The sequence below is a fragment of the Xiphophorus couchianus genome, chromosome 11 (assembly GCF_001444195.1).
Source record: "Xiphophorus couchianus chromosome 11, X_couchianus-1.0, whole genome shotgun sequence".
In the NCBI taxonomy this organism is placed as follows: domain Eukaryota; kingdom Metazoa; phylum Chordata; class Actinopteri; order Cyprinodontiformes; family Poeciliidae; genus Xiphophorus; species Xiphophorus couchianus.
This window is the reverse complement of record NC_040238.1, coordinates 14,514,292-14,528,915: the sequence shown is the minus strand read 5'-3', so window position 1 is coordinate 14,528,915 and position 14,624 is coordinate 14,514,292. Positions and strand designations below refer to the sequence as shown.

The 14,624-nt window shown below is 47.9% G+C and overlaps 2 protein-coding genes across 2 annotated transcripts in view; one reads left to right on the top strand and one right to left on the bottom strand.

Moving 5' to 3' along the window:
- Positions 1-194: 194 nt before the first annotated feature.
- Positions 195-14,624, top strand: part of LOC114153113 (arf-GAP with Rho-GAP domain, ANK repeat and PH domain-containing protein 1) — a 30,871-nt gene continuing 16,441 nt past the window's right edge. Inside the window, exon 1 of the mRNA XM_028031442.1 lies at positions 195-216. The gene's annotated coding sequence lies outside the window, so the exon portion shown is untranslated. The remainder of the gene's footprint in view (positions 217-14,624) is intronic.
- LOC114153115 (platelet-derived growth factor receptor beta-like) lies at positions 3,909-14,398 on the bottom strand. Its single transcript, XM_028031443.1, has 27 exons — positions 14,273-14,398; positions 13,465-13,531; positions 12,672-12,740; positions 12,372-12,466; positions 12,098-12,296; positions 11,076-11,336; positions 10,865-10,995; positions 10,385-10,466; positions 10,178-10,252; positions 9,912-10,095; positions 9,439-9,554; positions 9,248-9,359; positions 9,089-9,176; positions 8,906-9,014; positions 8,521-8,615; positions 8,300-8,432; positions 8,096-8,200; positions 7,924-8,028; positions 6,730-6,832; positions 6,558-6,664; positions 6,368-6,483; positions 5,526-5,648; positions 5,330-5,441; positions 5,117-5,216; positions 4,897-5,002; positions 4,516-4,826; positions 3,909-4,216 (listed from the first exon to the last, which is right to left on the bottom strand). The coding sequence occupies exons 3-27, from the start codon at positions 12,727-12,729 to the stop codon at positions 4,120-4,122; spliced, it is 3,123 nt and encodes a 1,040-aa protein (XP_027887244.1). The 5' UTR covers positions 12,730-12,740; positions 13,465-13,531; positions 14,273-14,398; the 3' UTR covers positions 3,909-4,119.

Here is a 14,624-nt window from a genome sequence, read left to right as displayed (position 1 = left end):
CTACTCCTCTTCCTCCTCCTCCTCCTCTTTTTCCTCCTCCTTCTGGTCACATGATCTGATTCTGCAATCACATCATCAAACAATTTTCAAAGCTCATAAACGACTCCAGTTTGTGACGTTTTGACTCTGAGAAACTGACCAGTTCAGGTTTGGATCAGACGGGACCAGAAGTTCATCTGTGATGACCTGGAGTGACCTGAGTCCAGATTCGTCGAGGTAATGGCTGAATTATCTTAATATGAATTAATTAAAATTGTTCTGTTGCTCTGAGGAGCTGATCAGCCCAAAACTGAAAAAATAGAATGGTTGGAATTACAAATAGTTTAAATAATCCTGATTCTTGTTTTCTTTTATAATTTATTATATTGAATAGTGATCCAATCTGAATATGATTCTCATGTCTCTATGAATCTGAGATGTTTGTAAACATTATGAGAATGATGAAAATGAACTCAGCAGCAGGAGGAAAGACAGGAGGGGGCGGGGCAACAGACCCGGGGCGTGGTCAGAGAAGGGGCGTGGCCGGAGAGGGGGCGTGGTCAGATTCAGCATCAGGGAGGAAGATCCGGTCCGTCCTTCTGATGTTGTGTTGGAGGGTTTCAGGTCGTAGTGTGTCCCAAATTCTCCACTTCCTGCTTTGGCTCCGCCCATTTTGTGTCCTATTTCCGCCCTTACACTAAACCCACATTTGGTGAAATGTATTACCCACAATTCACTGCTGCATGTGACGTTTGGAGTTAAAAGGCAAAATTATGGCAGTGTTTGTGTTTTCATCTTTATAGAAAATTCTACAAAAAAAAAATAGTACTAGGCACACATTAGTAATAAAAAAGATAGATATGATAAACTGAGCAGGAAAAGAAGAAATAAAAAGAATAGTCACAAATTGAGGAAAGTGAAACAAAATGTAACGAATGCAAGAGGAATTTCAAATCTTAAATTGAGATGTTAACATCTTGGTATAAACATTGGGCTTTTGTGATGTTGCATCGTTTAAGCACTCTCTTAAATAAAATTATTTCACTTTTAAAATTGAGCTGATTTTTAGAAATCAGTATTTGTGGGTAAAAACTTAGCCCGAGGATTAAATCGCTAATATCATAATTTAATCCTACATCCCTGTTGGAAGACCGAATTTTGTTATAAGATGGAGTAGATTTCTTTCACTCCTGAAAATCTTCCTAAAAACCTTCATGAAGTTGCAAAGGAAAAGAGGTTTATCGTCTCTGTTGTGGGGGGAAAAAAACTATTTTACCAAGCACTGTTCAGGTGAAATCACTCAATCAGGTTTATTCAAATATTGAGCACAATACAGAGAGCTTGAAGGACAATCGGTAATGAAGCAGGTCTGGATGAAAAGCTCTGCCAGGCAGAGACAACACATGAGTTTTATACCAAGGATAAGGAATTAAAAAACAAGGGGCGAGACAGTCTGGTTCTGATGCAGCTGTAGAAAACAACTCCCAGCCTTGTACATGTAACCCAAGTAGTTCTTTTGGTGAGAGTTCACAATCATTCATATAACATGATCAGCAGATGTTAACTTGTAGTCATTTTCCACCACATCTCAAAATCTCAGTCACAGAAAGTGATGGTGATATAGAAATAACACAGGAATTGATATTTATTTTGAATTTCTTTTGCAGAAAGTCATTACAGGGAATAAATACTTCATGCATAATTATGAAATTAATAGTTTTCGGTACATATCGGAACCTCACTCACAGTAATAGCAACGAGAGAGAGATGCTCTGACATTTTTGAGAAAAGTATGAAAATGAATGCATGAGAGCCTGAGTTTTCCCTGCGACACCAGTTCGCTCTGGAGAATCTTGACAGAAAACCGTAAACTTTAGAGAAAATTTGAAAACATTTTACAGAAGCAGGCATTCGGTGCGATGTCAAGATCGACTTTTATACCAGTAGAGCGATATTTGTGGGCGTGAGGAGTTAAAAAGTCAGAAGTCCACCATAAATCACACTCTAAATTTCGGCAGTTGGAAATGTTGCTCGTTTTTCGCTAATTCCGTCGCCATTTTTTGTCGAAACCTCAATAAAAGTAATAGCCCAAATGCCGAGATCAAGCCGCACATTTTGATACATTTGAAATATATAAATAAAGCGGCATTCTATTGACGGTAGAACAACAGGTGCCTTCCATGCATTGCTATGGCAGGCGCCAAATATGTTTCATTATACTACAATAATTATATAAGTGCTGTTTTTATAGTTTCTGTCCGTTTTGCTCCAAAAACCAAAGCTCGATTTTTGTTGAGCTGAAGATAAGTTATCCTGACCGTGTGTGTGTGTGTGTGATTTCCGTGGTTTTATCGAGTCACAGACCGCAGTAGAACCTGGCAGATAGTAGAACCTGGCAGTAGCTGTTCGCAGCCCAGGCCGGCTGTAACAGCGCACACCTCCAGATTGTCCATGAGAGCCGACCGTATGAGGATTGAACTGCTGCAGCGTCTGGACGTCGGCGTTATCGCTGCAGCGTTAGATCCTCAACGTCCAGATGAGGTCCTGAGCTTCAGGACCAAACTGCAGCTGTTTTCACCACCTCAGAAATACACAACGCAGAAACGATGATGATGATGGTGATGCGCTGCTTTCAGAAAACAACTATGGCACCATTTTATCTGAAGGGGTCTACATAAGACTGACATGACAGTCATGAACATGGAGTGTTTATGAATGTTTATGACCGTTGTCATTAAGTGTCATTCTGTAAATAACATTTTCAATGCAACTTTTAATAGAACTTTGCATTAAAAGGATCATTATTGACCAAATAATGCAAACTTCACTCTTATATTGGACTTTTAATGCAACTCTACATTGATTAAATGTGTTATTTACCGAATGACACCTTATGACAACAGTTGTAAACATTCATGAAGACTCCGTCCTGTTATTTATGACAGTGTCATGTCTTATGTACAGTGCTCACCCCTTCAAATAAAGTGTTACAACGATCACCATTTTAGTTTGAGGAACATCCATCCACTTTCTTACGCCTTTGTCCCTTTTGAGGTCTGGTGCCTATCTCCAGCGAGACATTTCGGACAAGGCAGGGTACACCCTGGACAGGTCGCCAGTCCATCGGAGGTTTGAGGAACATAATAAATGTTATTTATCCTACAATAATTAGAATAAAAATTGTTTCCATCACTTCCTGAAGCTTAAATAGATTCTAATGAGACGACCAGTAGATTATAACTCATCACATTCAACACAAACCAGTGTTTTATCCTTAGAGGTCATTTTAGTATTTTAATAAAAACTAACCAGAACACAGCTACAGTGAAACTGGTGACCCGGTTTGTGGTGTTGGCACCTGATCCGATTAGAAACCAGAAGAGGCTGCAGACAGAAACCCGTAAACACGGAAAAACCTGAACCTGGTTCTGATTCAGCTAAAGGGACATTCCACCCGATTACCCAAAACCCACAGCAGTTTAATCTAGGTTAGAAACTAGATTATTGTGCTGTGACTGTGGAATAATCTAGTGCAGGTCTGAAATTAGTTCTTCAATCAGAGCAGGTTAGAGACGACGAGGGTGAAATTAGCTGGAAGTTTCACCAGATTCTTCAGATGATTCTGCATTAACTGGTCAATCTCAAAGCTAGCCTGATGTTAGCGAGCTAAATGGTTCATGCTAACAGCTTTCCGTCATTTAAAATGAACTGCTAAAGACTCTGGTGCTAAGTAAATGCTTCACGTTTTAACCTTCATTTACGTCTGAAAACCAGAAACTGAAAAGATTTACCTCCAAGAACTCCTGAACTCACCTGAAGGAAGCAGACATGCTACAGAAAACTAGCAGCAGCATGACCTCGCGACCCCACATGGATGGGGCAGAGAACCGATGATGAAGGTGGATCACATCTGTTGAATGAGACTGAGAAGCTGTTGAATATATTTTATTGAAGCATTTGGTCCTGGGCCATTTGGTCCAGGAACAGGTAATCTGAGTAGAGCTACATGGCGTAGAGTATGACTGCGGATAAATCGGAGCCAGAGCTGCTTCTGTCTTCGTATTAGCAGGAAATATGGCTGCTCCTCTGTTTCTGATTGGTTCAGCTGCACCGAGGCGGGGCCAACACCAGGCGGCACCTTCACAGGCAGCTCTCCTCCTCTTCCTCAGCAGGAGCTTCTGGTGGTGATGTCACTTCCTGTGACTCCAAGATGGCGGCCGGATCTGACAGCAAAGGGCTGAAGGATAAAAACACTGTCAAGTCAAGGAAACGCCACTGAGAAGACATGTGACATGCTGTGCAGCTTCCTGCAGGAGTTTCACAATAAAAGCATGCTCTGTTTCCAGCTTGGTTCACCTGCATCCTTCCAGGATGGAAAAGGCTATCTGGACCCAGAACTAGAACCAGATCTGCCAGGTTCTACTGAAGTTAAAAAATGTCTCTCCAGAACCAAGATGGCAGCAGAGGTGCCTCTGACATCACTTCCTGCTAGCTGGGACAGAATGGCTGATTTATGGAGAGACTCTTCACAGGTACCTGACTGCGTCCAGCGCAGTGCTGCTGCTGGTTGCCATGGTGACAACAGGCATGATGTAAGCATTATGGGAGGGGCCTGAGTCATCTGGTTCCGCCTCCAGCAGGCGCTCCTTCAAGTCAGAGGAAGGACTTCCTGTGAAGTGAAAGCCGAGTTCAGCTTCCTGGAAGCGTGCGGCACAGTGGGAGGAGTTTCTGTCCAACTGGACGTCCGTCTCTGTCTCCGTCTCGGTCGTCCGGGACAGGCTGCGTCTGGACTGCAGTACAGCCGGGCCGTCTCCTCTCAGGAAGTCTTCGGTCAGCTGGGCGTACCGCTGAGGACCCAACACACAGAGGAGTGACGACCCCACACATGACTCGGACTGCTCATCCACGTCAGCTCACCTGTCGGTAGTCAGCTGGCAACATGTTGCCCACAGCAGCAACCAATGATGAGAAAGATGGTCTGGAGAGAGGATCTTCATCCCAGCACTGCTTCATCACAGCATACCTGGAACCAGAAGACGTGTTGATGCAGGTTGAGGCGTATTGATGTGTGTTGAGGTGTGTGGAGACATGTTGAGTGTTGAGGCATGTTGAGACGGGTTGATGCGTGTCGTTGTACATGTCAGACGTAGCGTGTTCCGGTCGGTCCATTCTGTGTCCTCTCTTCAGAGCAGAACTAAACTGTCGGGTTGTCAGGAGGTCAGGATACGGGGCGCAGCCTGCCACACAATACACCACCTCGTGTAAACTATTAAAACATTAAACATTAAACAATGTAACCATTGTAACCAGTTTACACGAGGTGGTCTGTATACTGGTCAGACTGAGTTACCCAGAGAGAAGATCTCCCACAGCAGGACTCCGTAGGACCACACATCGCTCTCAGAGCTGTAGATGTTCTGGAAGATGCTCTCTGGAGACATCCACCTCAGTGGCAGGAAGCTCTGAAACCAAACAGGCACAGGACACATGAGCTACCTGGTTGATGATCTCATCAATCAGGGACCAATGTCTTGTGTGGGACTGACGTTTCTCCTGATGATGTAATCTTCGTCCTTCTGAAGGTCTCTGGCCAAACCAAAATCACAGATCTTCAGCAGCTTCCCCTCACAGACCAGGACGTTCCTGGCTGCCAGGTCTCTGTGGACACACTGAGGGACACACAACATTTGGACAACATGTCAGGCACTAAAACGGTTCTAGAGACATCTGGACCTAGATGGCCCAGGTGGGACTCTGGAGGGTCTTTGCTGCTTCTCCAAACCGTTTCATCCAAGTTCTTGAACAGAACACTTTCAGATGAAGTAAACTTTGACCTCTGAATCACTCAGACCAACAGCCACAATCTGCTCATGTCTGATGGGAGGAAACTTCTCCAAGGTGCTGCCCAAAGAGCTGAACGTCTCAGAAGGAAGAAGAACAGAGTAAGAATCGTCTCACCAGCAGTACTTCCTCTGAAAGCAGCTCATCAGTAATCAGGGGTAGCTGAGTTAACGGCTCCAGTGGCACCAGAACCATATTGTTGGTCCAAACGTGAAGACTTTGCTGAAACGTGTCTGGAGAAGGTCAGGAGGTCCATCAGGATCAGGGTTAGGGTTACAGCCTATCCTGGGATAATCCCCTGGGTTATGTTGTGGTTGATCAAACTGTAGCAAACATCTGGCATTGTTAAGGACTCCAGCTGATCTTCTCTGGTTTTCATTCAAAGTTGAACAGATTTTTTTAAACCTTGTTTTTGATCTGGAGACACTTCGTCCAGTTGGTGCGACATTAAAAAGACAAATTCAGCCGAGTCAAACTGAGCAGATGGGTTAATCAAGCAGGATGGAGGAGAGTCTGGCTGCAGAAAGCAACATGGCGGCAGTCGTACCTTCCTGGAGGACAGGAAATCCATGGCCTGAGCGACCTGGAAGGAGAAACTGAGCAGGTCTTCCAGGGTGAGGACGGGAGAGTCACTAAGGAGGAGCGATGGTGCCTTCTGGTGGTCTGAAAGAGAACAGCAGTGGTGATCATAAGTTCATCTTGTTCCTGTTTGTGTTTACCTGATCACATGACATCACCTGTGGGGGCGTGGCTTGTGCCCTGCTCGGTGTCCTTCAGCTCCTTCAGAGGGACATAACGTCCCCGTCCGTCTTGGTTCATGTCCATGTAGCCACCGTCGCTGTTACTGTGGGCGAGAGACAGTGAGCAATCACTGGGAGAGAGAGGTCAGAGGTCAGAGGGTTGGCTCACCTCCTGATGGGCATGTCCACCTGTCCAAATGTGTCTTTGTTCCTCTGCAAGTAGCTCAGCAGGTTGCCATGACGACAGAACTCAGTGATCAGGTAAACTGGACCTGGAACACGGAACTGGACTTTATTCTTTGTTCTAAACTCTGGATGAGGTCTGAGAGCACCTGGACAGAACCAGTTAGACCCGATGGAACATCTGGCTGAGCAGCGGTTCTCATGGTGAATCAGGATCTGGGTTTCAGGTTCTGATGGTGAACCAGGATCTGGGTTTCAGGTTCTGATGGTGAACCAGGATCTGGGTTTCAGGCCCCGCCCACTCCAGGTTATTTCCAGTATAATCTCTGGTTTCTTTCCTCTCAGGCTGGTGAGACGATCACAGAGTTCAGCTCCTCTTTATCTTTTTTCAGCTTAATTGACCAATGAAACTAAATGTTGCTGCATGTGCTATTTTTCCTGATGTGTCATTTCTTTTCCATGTTTGTCTAATTTATCCAGAGAAACTCCCATCTTATAATCTATGGAGTACTTACACTTACCAAGCAACCCAAAACAGAAGCATCTAGTTTAAATACTTTATAAACTGTGGAGTATTTATTACTTTAGACACTCGACCAAGGATAGAAATCAAACCTATTAGAACAAAAAGATCCAGAGGATTTCACTCAACCCATAGCAGCAATTAGAACAAACTTAGAGTTCAGAGAAACGACTCATTATCTTAGATCCACATTCAGGACCATCTACTTTATAGAATCAAGCATGGAGAACCAACACTTAGTTTTGTCAGATCAAGAATCCAGAGAAACCTCGACTAGTTTATAAATTCTTATTAAACATGGGGAACAAATATGTAGCTCTATACTTTTACCTTTTTGTAAACGTTTTATACTTTTGTTTTTCTTTTATTTTGTTTGTATTTTCTCTAATTCACGTAAAACACTTTGAATTGCCTTGTTGCCGAAAATGTGCTATATAAATAAAATTATTTTACTTTTCCTAACCAATCACACGGCTGCGTCGGATTGGAAATTTTTGCCTATAATCCAGCTTCACTCTGGGATTTGGGTCCATTTTTCCTGTAACATCTATTCTGGATTACATCTGGATTACATCTGGATTAGCTGTTAACAGTTTAATCCGGATCAGGGCAGAATGTGAAACCAGAAGTGGCTCTCCTGAGGTGTGCAATGTGTACCTGGGCTGGTGCAGGCTCCCAGCAGGTTGACAACGTTCAGATGAGGACCCAGGTAACCCAGAACCTTTAACTCGGACACGAGAGACTGGGCCGCATCCCTCCTGGCTGCAAAACCACAACCACAGGTTGAGACGCAGCTTTGACTCAGACACTCAGAGGGGGAGGACCTTACATTTCATGATCTTCACTGCAGCTTTGGTTGGTGCGTCAGAGCCAGTCAGACCAGAAACTGTTGCCTCTACAACCCGTCCAAATGGACCAGAACCCAGGACCTGACCTGCAGACAGACAGACACTAGTCTGACCTGACGGGGCGTTTGAGGGTGAACTGAATGCAGAGTTTCTGCCAGGCAGAAACAGGTGCTGGTGCTATGTACCGAGTGCCACCTGGTCTCTGGGGATCTCCCAGGCGGAGCTGTAGGGCAGGTCTCCAGGGTCCACGTAGGAACCCGGCTGTCCGTCAGAACCTTCAGACTCCATCAGCTTCCAGCGAGCTTCATAGTGAGGCTTCTGCAGACACGAAGAGACCAGACTCCAGACTCTTTGGGCCGTAGCAGAGGTTTGGTAAATAAATACTCAACCTGATGATCTTACTGACGTTTCTCCAGAGAGCAATGAGGATGATGAAGAAGATCACACCTATGATGACCAGGACCAGGACCGCCACCAAGACGACCACTTGGACCAGAAGGGCTGGAAGAAGAAGGTCAGAGTCTTACATGGAGTCTCAACGGGAACGTCAGTCTCTTCTCCAAGACTTCTCAAACCTCAACCGAACATCCCTGATCTGCTCTAGAGCAGATCCCTGGTCATGTCTGACCAGCTGCTTTTCAGCTCGGTTTCAGGATCGACCTTCTGAGGTTCAGCAGCTGATGGATCCTCAACACCACAGAGGATTCAGCCTGGATCATCCTGCAGCATGCTTCAGGTTGGAGGATTCACCCTGAACCACAGAGGTGCTTCCATACTCCAGCAGTACTTACAGGTGCGAAGGACTCGCAGGTCTCGCGCTCGTCCTCCTGCTGCGTTCGTAGCTTCGCAGCGAACAGCCGACACAGAGTTCAGAGTTTTCAGAGTCAACACACTTTTTACCTGAACAGGTGACACACACGGGTGGTTAGCCAATGGTCAGTTAGCCCCTCCCACATTGTGATGATGATGGTTACCAGGGTACCGCCTCCTTCTATCACTGTGGTGACATCCTGTTCCAACGCCCCTAACTGGCTCCTCCAACCGTCACTCAGATTACTGCACCTGCAGCAGGAAAATCAAAAGGTTACCATGGAAACATGGTCGTAGTTTCACCTGTGTGTATGGCTGTCTACCTGATCGAACGTGGACAGGTGTACCAGGTAACAGATGGAGTCGGGACTCCTTCACTGACACACAGGATGTCTTTCTTATCAACTTCAGACAGAGACACAATCCTTGGAGGAGCTGGACAAGGACACACTGGCAAGTGAACTCACAGATTGGTAAATACCCCTCAGGTGACCAGTCAGCATATCTCTCTCACCTGTGACCTGCAGGTAGAACATGACGTCCTCTCTGCTGTCCTCATTGGATGCAGTTGCAGTGTAAGTTCCTGTCTGGTCCAACTGCACCTGATGGAGCGTCAGGGTGCTCACATACCTGCAATCAACCAATCATTCCACCAACCAACCAACTGGATAGCATGTTTTAGAGTTTAAGGGAGGACCAACACTGTCTGATGAAGGAAAGACTCAGTGACTGTCCCAGCTGAGAACAGTAGACAGTTCAGCTGGATTCTACCTGGGAAGGAGAACTTTGTCACCACAGAGCTGTTCCCACCAGATGTCGATGTGAGGACCCTGAACTTTAAACCCTGTGGTTCCTGACCACAACCTGCCGGAAGGTTTCCAGTTCCTCTCCGGACAGCACCAGGTCAAGTTAAAGATCCGGATGAGCTGAAGGTGTGGACCTCCACCTCTCACTGCACTAAACTGATGAACGAATCTTCCCACATACCTGCTGCTGGTCAGGTGAGTGGTGTTGATGGAGCTGGTTTCTATGGCGATAGTCTGGTTTGGCCTGGACCAGGTGAAGGTGGGCGTGGGGTGGGCGTCACATTGTACCTTCAACTCCACGGTGTGGTGGACGAGAGATGAGATGTTGGTCTCACCTGAGGGCCACAGGTAGACATAGCCTCGGTCTGCAGAGAGGGAGGAGTTACCTGTACCTGTTCATGTGTCTGTGTGTGTGTGTCGGCGTTTGTGTGTATGTGCGCTACTGACCCAGAACAGTTATTGTGATGTTTTTCCTCACGGTCCATCTAAACTGCGAGTCCTGAGCTTTGCACACATACACACCTGCAGGAAACAGTCACCATGGTAACAAGCTGTCAACTAAAGCAGCAGCATCAGTTGCCATAGCAATCTGTTGACGTCAAGAGTCTTACTGCAGTGGCGTGTAGGATCTGATAGACCTGCTGAAACACATACCTGAGTCTGACTCTGTTGCCTTGGAGATGTTAATGAACGAGCGAATTTCATTGGACAGGATGTCTGTCAGAGGTTCTACTTCCTGTAGAGAAACCATTCATTTGACGGTTACTGAAAATCACCATTCAGATAAAATGCAATAAAAACAGCCACCATGGTGCTTTGGTGTTCTTCCATGTTTTAACTCTGAAGGCCCCCACATACTCTAGTGTACTGAGATGCACGGCCCCCCCATGTCAGGGTGAGGGGTCCGACCCCCCATACGGCCAGAACCTCTGTCATGACTGAGATGCTGTGACTCAGATTCCCTGAGCCCTTGGCTCTGTTCCACCTGCCAGATGTTGCCTACAGCCAAGTCCGAGTCATGACTCGGTGAATCAACTCCTACCATTGCACTCCAGATTCAGAAAGCAGAAAGAAAGTAGGATAGTCTGCAAGAGTCATCCTGCTGCTTTGACTCAGTACTGTTGCCATGGCTACCTGTCTGCGGGGGAAGGTCCAAGTGAAGAAGGCCATGTCCACATCTCTGACGGAGCAGTTCATGGTCAGGACCTCCCCCTGCTTCAGGACCTGGCTGGACACTGACAGCTCCATCTCCATCTGCTTCGGTTCTGAGGACAGACCGGAGACAGAGACAGCTGGTCACTACAGGTGGGTCCAGAATGCTTCAGGTCAGTAAAAGTGTCCTTACCAAGGACGGTGAAGACATAGAAGACCTGGGACTCCTTCTCCTGGTCTCCGTCTGTCGCCACGCAGACATGTCCTGCATCGTTGAGGCGTCCCATGAAGCCCAGAGCCGGCTCGTATCTGACCCCGCCCACTGCGGTTCTGCCGGGTCGTTCGAACAGAGAGACGTTGAGCTTTGGGTCGGACACCACGCAGGGAATGGTACCTTCCTCTGAGTGCTTGTACACCTGGGAGGAACTCTGTGGGACGAACCACTGCTCTGGACCTGAGGAAGGAGACCAACAAATGGACTGAACATTTGGTCCAAATGATCTGACGGAACCTCTCGGCCGGATGGAGAAACCTCTCCCACAGAGAGAGAAGATGGCCAGAGCAGGAGAAAATCTGAATAAACTTTGGGTTTGAAGAAGCTTTGAGAAGTTGGACATGTTTCACCAGGTAGTCAGGGGCTCCACCAGCTGCAGCCCCTGCACTACTGCTGAGGTTCAGTCCAAGCTGGACTACGAGTCCGTCTGAGGAACCCGAGGACTATCAGGACAGGAGGGTCCAGATGAAACAGTCCTCGTTGAAGGACGAGAGGATTTTGTTCCTCTCTCAACATTGGTTCACAGATGAGCTGCTGCATCCACCAAGACTTCTCCAGAACATCAGAGAGCTGCAACAATGTGCTTCATCAGGACTCAATAGACCTCCCTCTGACCCCACAGACCTCCCTCTGACCCCACAGACCTCCCTCTGACCCCGCAGACCTCCCTCTGACCCCACGGACCTCCCTCTAACCCGATGGATCTTCTGAAGTTCCGCCTCCACCCAGAAGACCTTCAGTTCTCTGACTGGTCTCCTGGGTTCTCTGGACTCACCAGTGCTTTAAGCCACTGGTTCCATTGGTTCTTCACAGCATCATCAGAAGGCGTGAAACAGAAGCCTGCAGGTCCAATCAGAGTGGTTCTGATTGGATCAGGGTGGTTCTGGACACTCTGAAACCCCACCAAGTTTCCTGCTCACGAACTTGTTGAGGACCGTTACCTTGTCCAGGTACGAAGACGTCCACCGCGCGGCTCTGATCGGCAGACGGCTCCTCGCAGGTGTACCTGCCGGAGCTCCTCCAGGTGGCGCCAAGGAGCTGCAGGATGCGACTGGAGCCGTCGACCTGCACCAGAACCTCTGGACCTCCGTCAGCATCCTGAGGCAAGCGCCATTTCACCTCACTCCACCCTGAACACACCTGTGGACAGGAAGACAGGGGGCGCTGCAGAGACACTCAGGTGGATCTGCCTAGAGACGGGCAGGTGAAGCTCACCACGGAGAAGTTGGACTGTGATTGAAGGAGAACTTCTGGGGAGGAAGGTAGCAGCTCCAGGGCCACGCCCCCTTCTGGACGGCTCAGGAACACACCTGGACAGACGGACAGGAAGCTCCGGTTGGTCAGAACCACAACGATGTGACGGAGAAGCCATACATCCGGTAGAGGGTTCTACAGAACCGACCCGGCCCAGCCGGTCCACTGTTCCTCTCAGAACCAACCAACCGACTGTAGAACCTGGGCCAGTTCCTCAGGACAGGTAGAAGGCCTCACCTGGGGAAAGCTTCTTAAACTCACCCAGCAGGAAGTGCAGGAGGCTCAGACTTCCTGTTGTGGCTCTGATGGATGCCGTCATGGCTGCTGGTCCTGATGGACATTTCACAATAAAAGTCTGTTAGAAGCCGAGGCCTGGAGATGAAACTTTCAGACGCCTCCGACTTCAGCCTGAAGACCTGAAATTGATCAGATTCCATCAATCAGCTGATCAGCTCTGATCAGCCAAGCATGGTCCTCTAATCCAGATTAATCTGATCATCCCGACTGATCCAAGTGTTTATATCAGACCCAGGGTCAGATTCATCTGCCAGATTGTTAACGAGCCTCTTAACATGTCTATCAGGTTCTGATTCAGTTTTATGAGTTGGACTCGACTTCTCCTCTGACTCGTCTGCCGGACCAGGACCGGGTCTAGAACCGTTCTGTCCCTGTGGTTCTGTTCAGCAAACTGTCTGAACAGAACCACAGGGAAAGGCAGGGTACTGACCCAGATTCTGGTTCTGGTGGGTTTTCCTGGAGGCAGCGTCTGTTAAAGCAGTTGAGCTCCTTCAAACAGACGGAAACAAATCCCTCACTGTGCCGGAGGGCAGCCGTCCAATCAGAGCTCGTCCTGCTCTGGGCTCAGCCAATCACAGCTGGTCCTGGTTGAGGAAAGAATGTGGCTGGACCACAGAAGAAGAAAATAAACAAGAAGGTATTTCCTGTGGCTGCAGCGAGGAGAGAGAGAGTAGCTGCTGTGTCCTCGTCCTCAGGTAATGTCTGTCCAGGTAACCTGCAGCAGCCAATCACAAAGCAGTTGTGATGTCACTCTCACCTGGCTGTCAGCGCCCCATGTGACCTGTTGTCTGGCACCTGATTGGTTTAGACTGATCACCTCTGACCTGCAGACAGAGAAAGAAAGAGTGAGCAGAACCAGAACAAGAACCAGCAGCTGTCACACCTCAGGACACGGGAAGGTGAGCTGAGGTCACGATGATGTCATGATGGTCATGAGGTCATGATGCGGTCATGTGACTGTCTGGGATCAGCAGCAGATGCTCATGATGTCACAACAACAGCAGCTTCCTTCTTGGTCTCTGAGCTCACCGGGCTCAGCTGCAGAAGCTCCAGAACCTCCTGTCTTAGGTCCGGTTCTGGGTCCAGATCCAAGTCCAGTTCCAGTTCCAGGTCCAGATAGAGATCTGGGTCCAGCTCCGGTCCCGGTCCGGTCCATGTATTTGGAGCTGTCCGTCCATCTTAGAACCCTTCAGCTGGTCCTGATGTCATTCTGCCAGAATAGTTTTGGTGGTTCTGGCAGTTCAGTCGGGTTCTTTAGGAACCTGGAAGTTCTGTGAGGATCTGGATGACCGGATCAGAACCGCCGGCTGCTGATCTGGGACCAGATCCTCTGTGGATCAACTTCCTGATCTGAAACAAGTTTCCGAGCAGCCGTGGAGGGGATCGAATCAGAACCAGCAGAACTCCACTCAGAGACTTTTCCTGCCAGACTGCCTGGGTTCAGAACCCAGAACCTCCAACCAGACCAGCAGAACCTCCAGCCGCACAGACGGAACCTCCAACTGGACTGGCAGAACCTCAGAACTGCAGAATCAGCAAAAGTTACAGAAAGAAAAGTTAGAAACCTTCAGATGAAGCTCCACTCCTCGGTTCTATCGGATCTTCCTCACTGCTCCTCTTCCTCACTGCTCCTCTTCAGTCTGACTCTGATCCAGCTGGGCGAGCGAGAAAGAGAGAGGAGGTCTGTTTTCAATTCGCTCGCTCGCCCGCCCCGTCTCTCCTCTGACAGGAAGTGGGTCGGGTCTAAACACCAGTTTCTACCCATATGAGGACCTTGTGTAGGATTCATTTTAGTAAACGTGTTTATCTGTAACCCAGACATTTTCCCTAAACCACGGGGTCAGCGCAGTAGAACCGGGCTTCGGGCCCCATAATGCCATCGGTCTTCACAAGGATAGAAATACATCAGAAATGGGC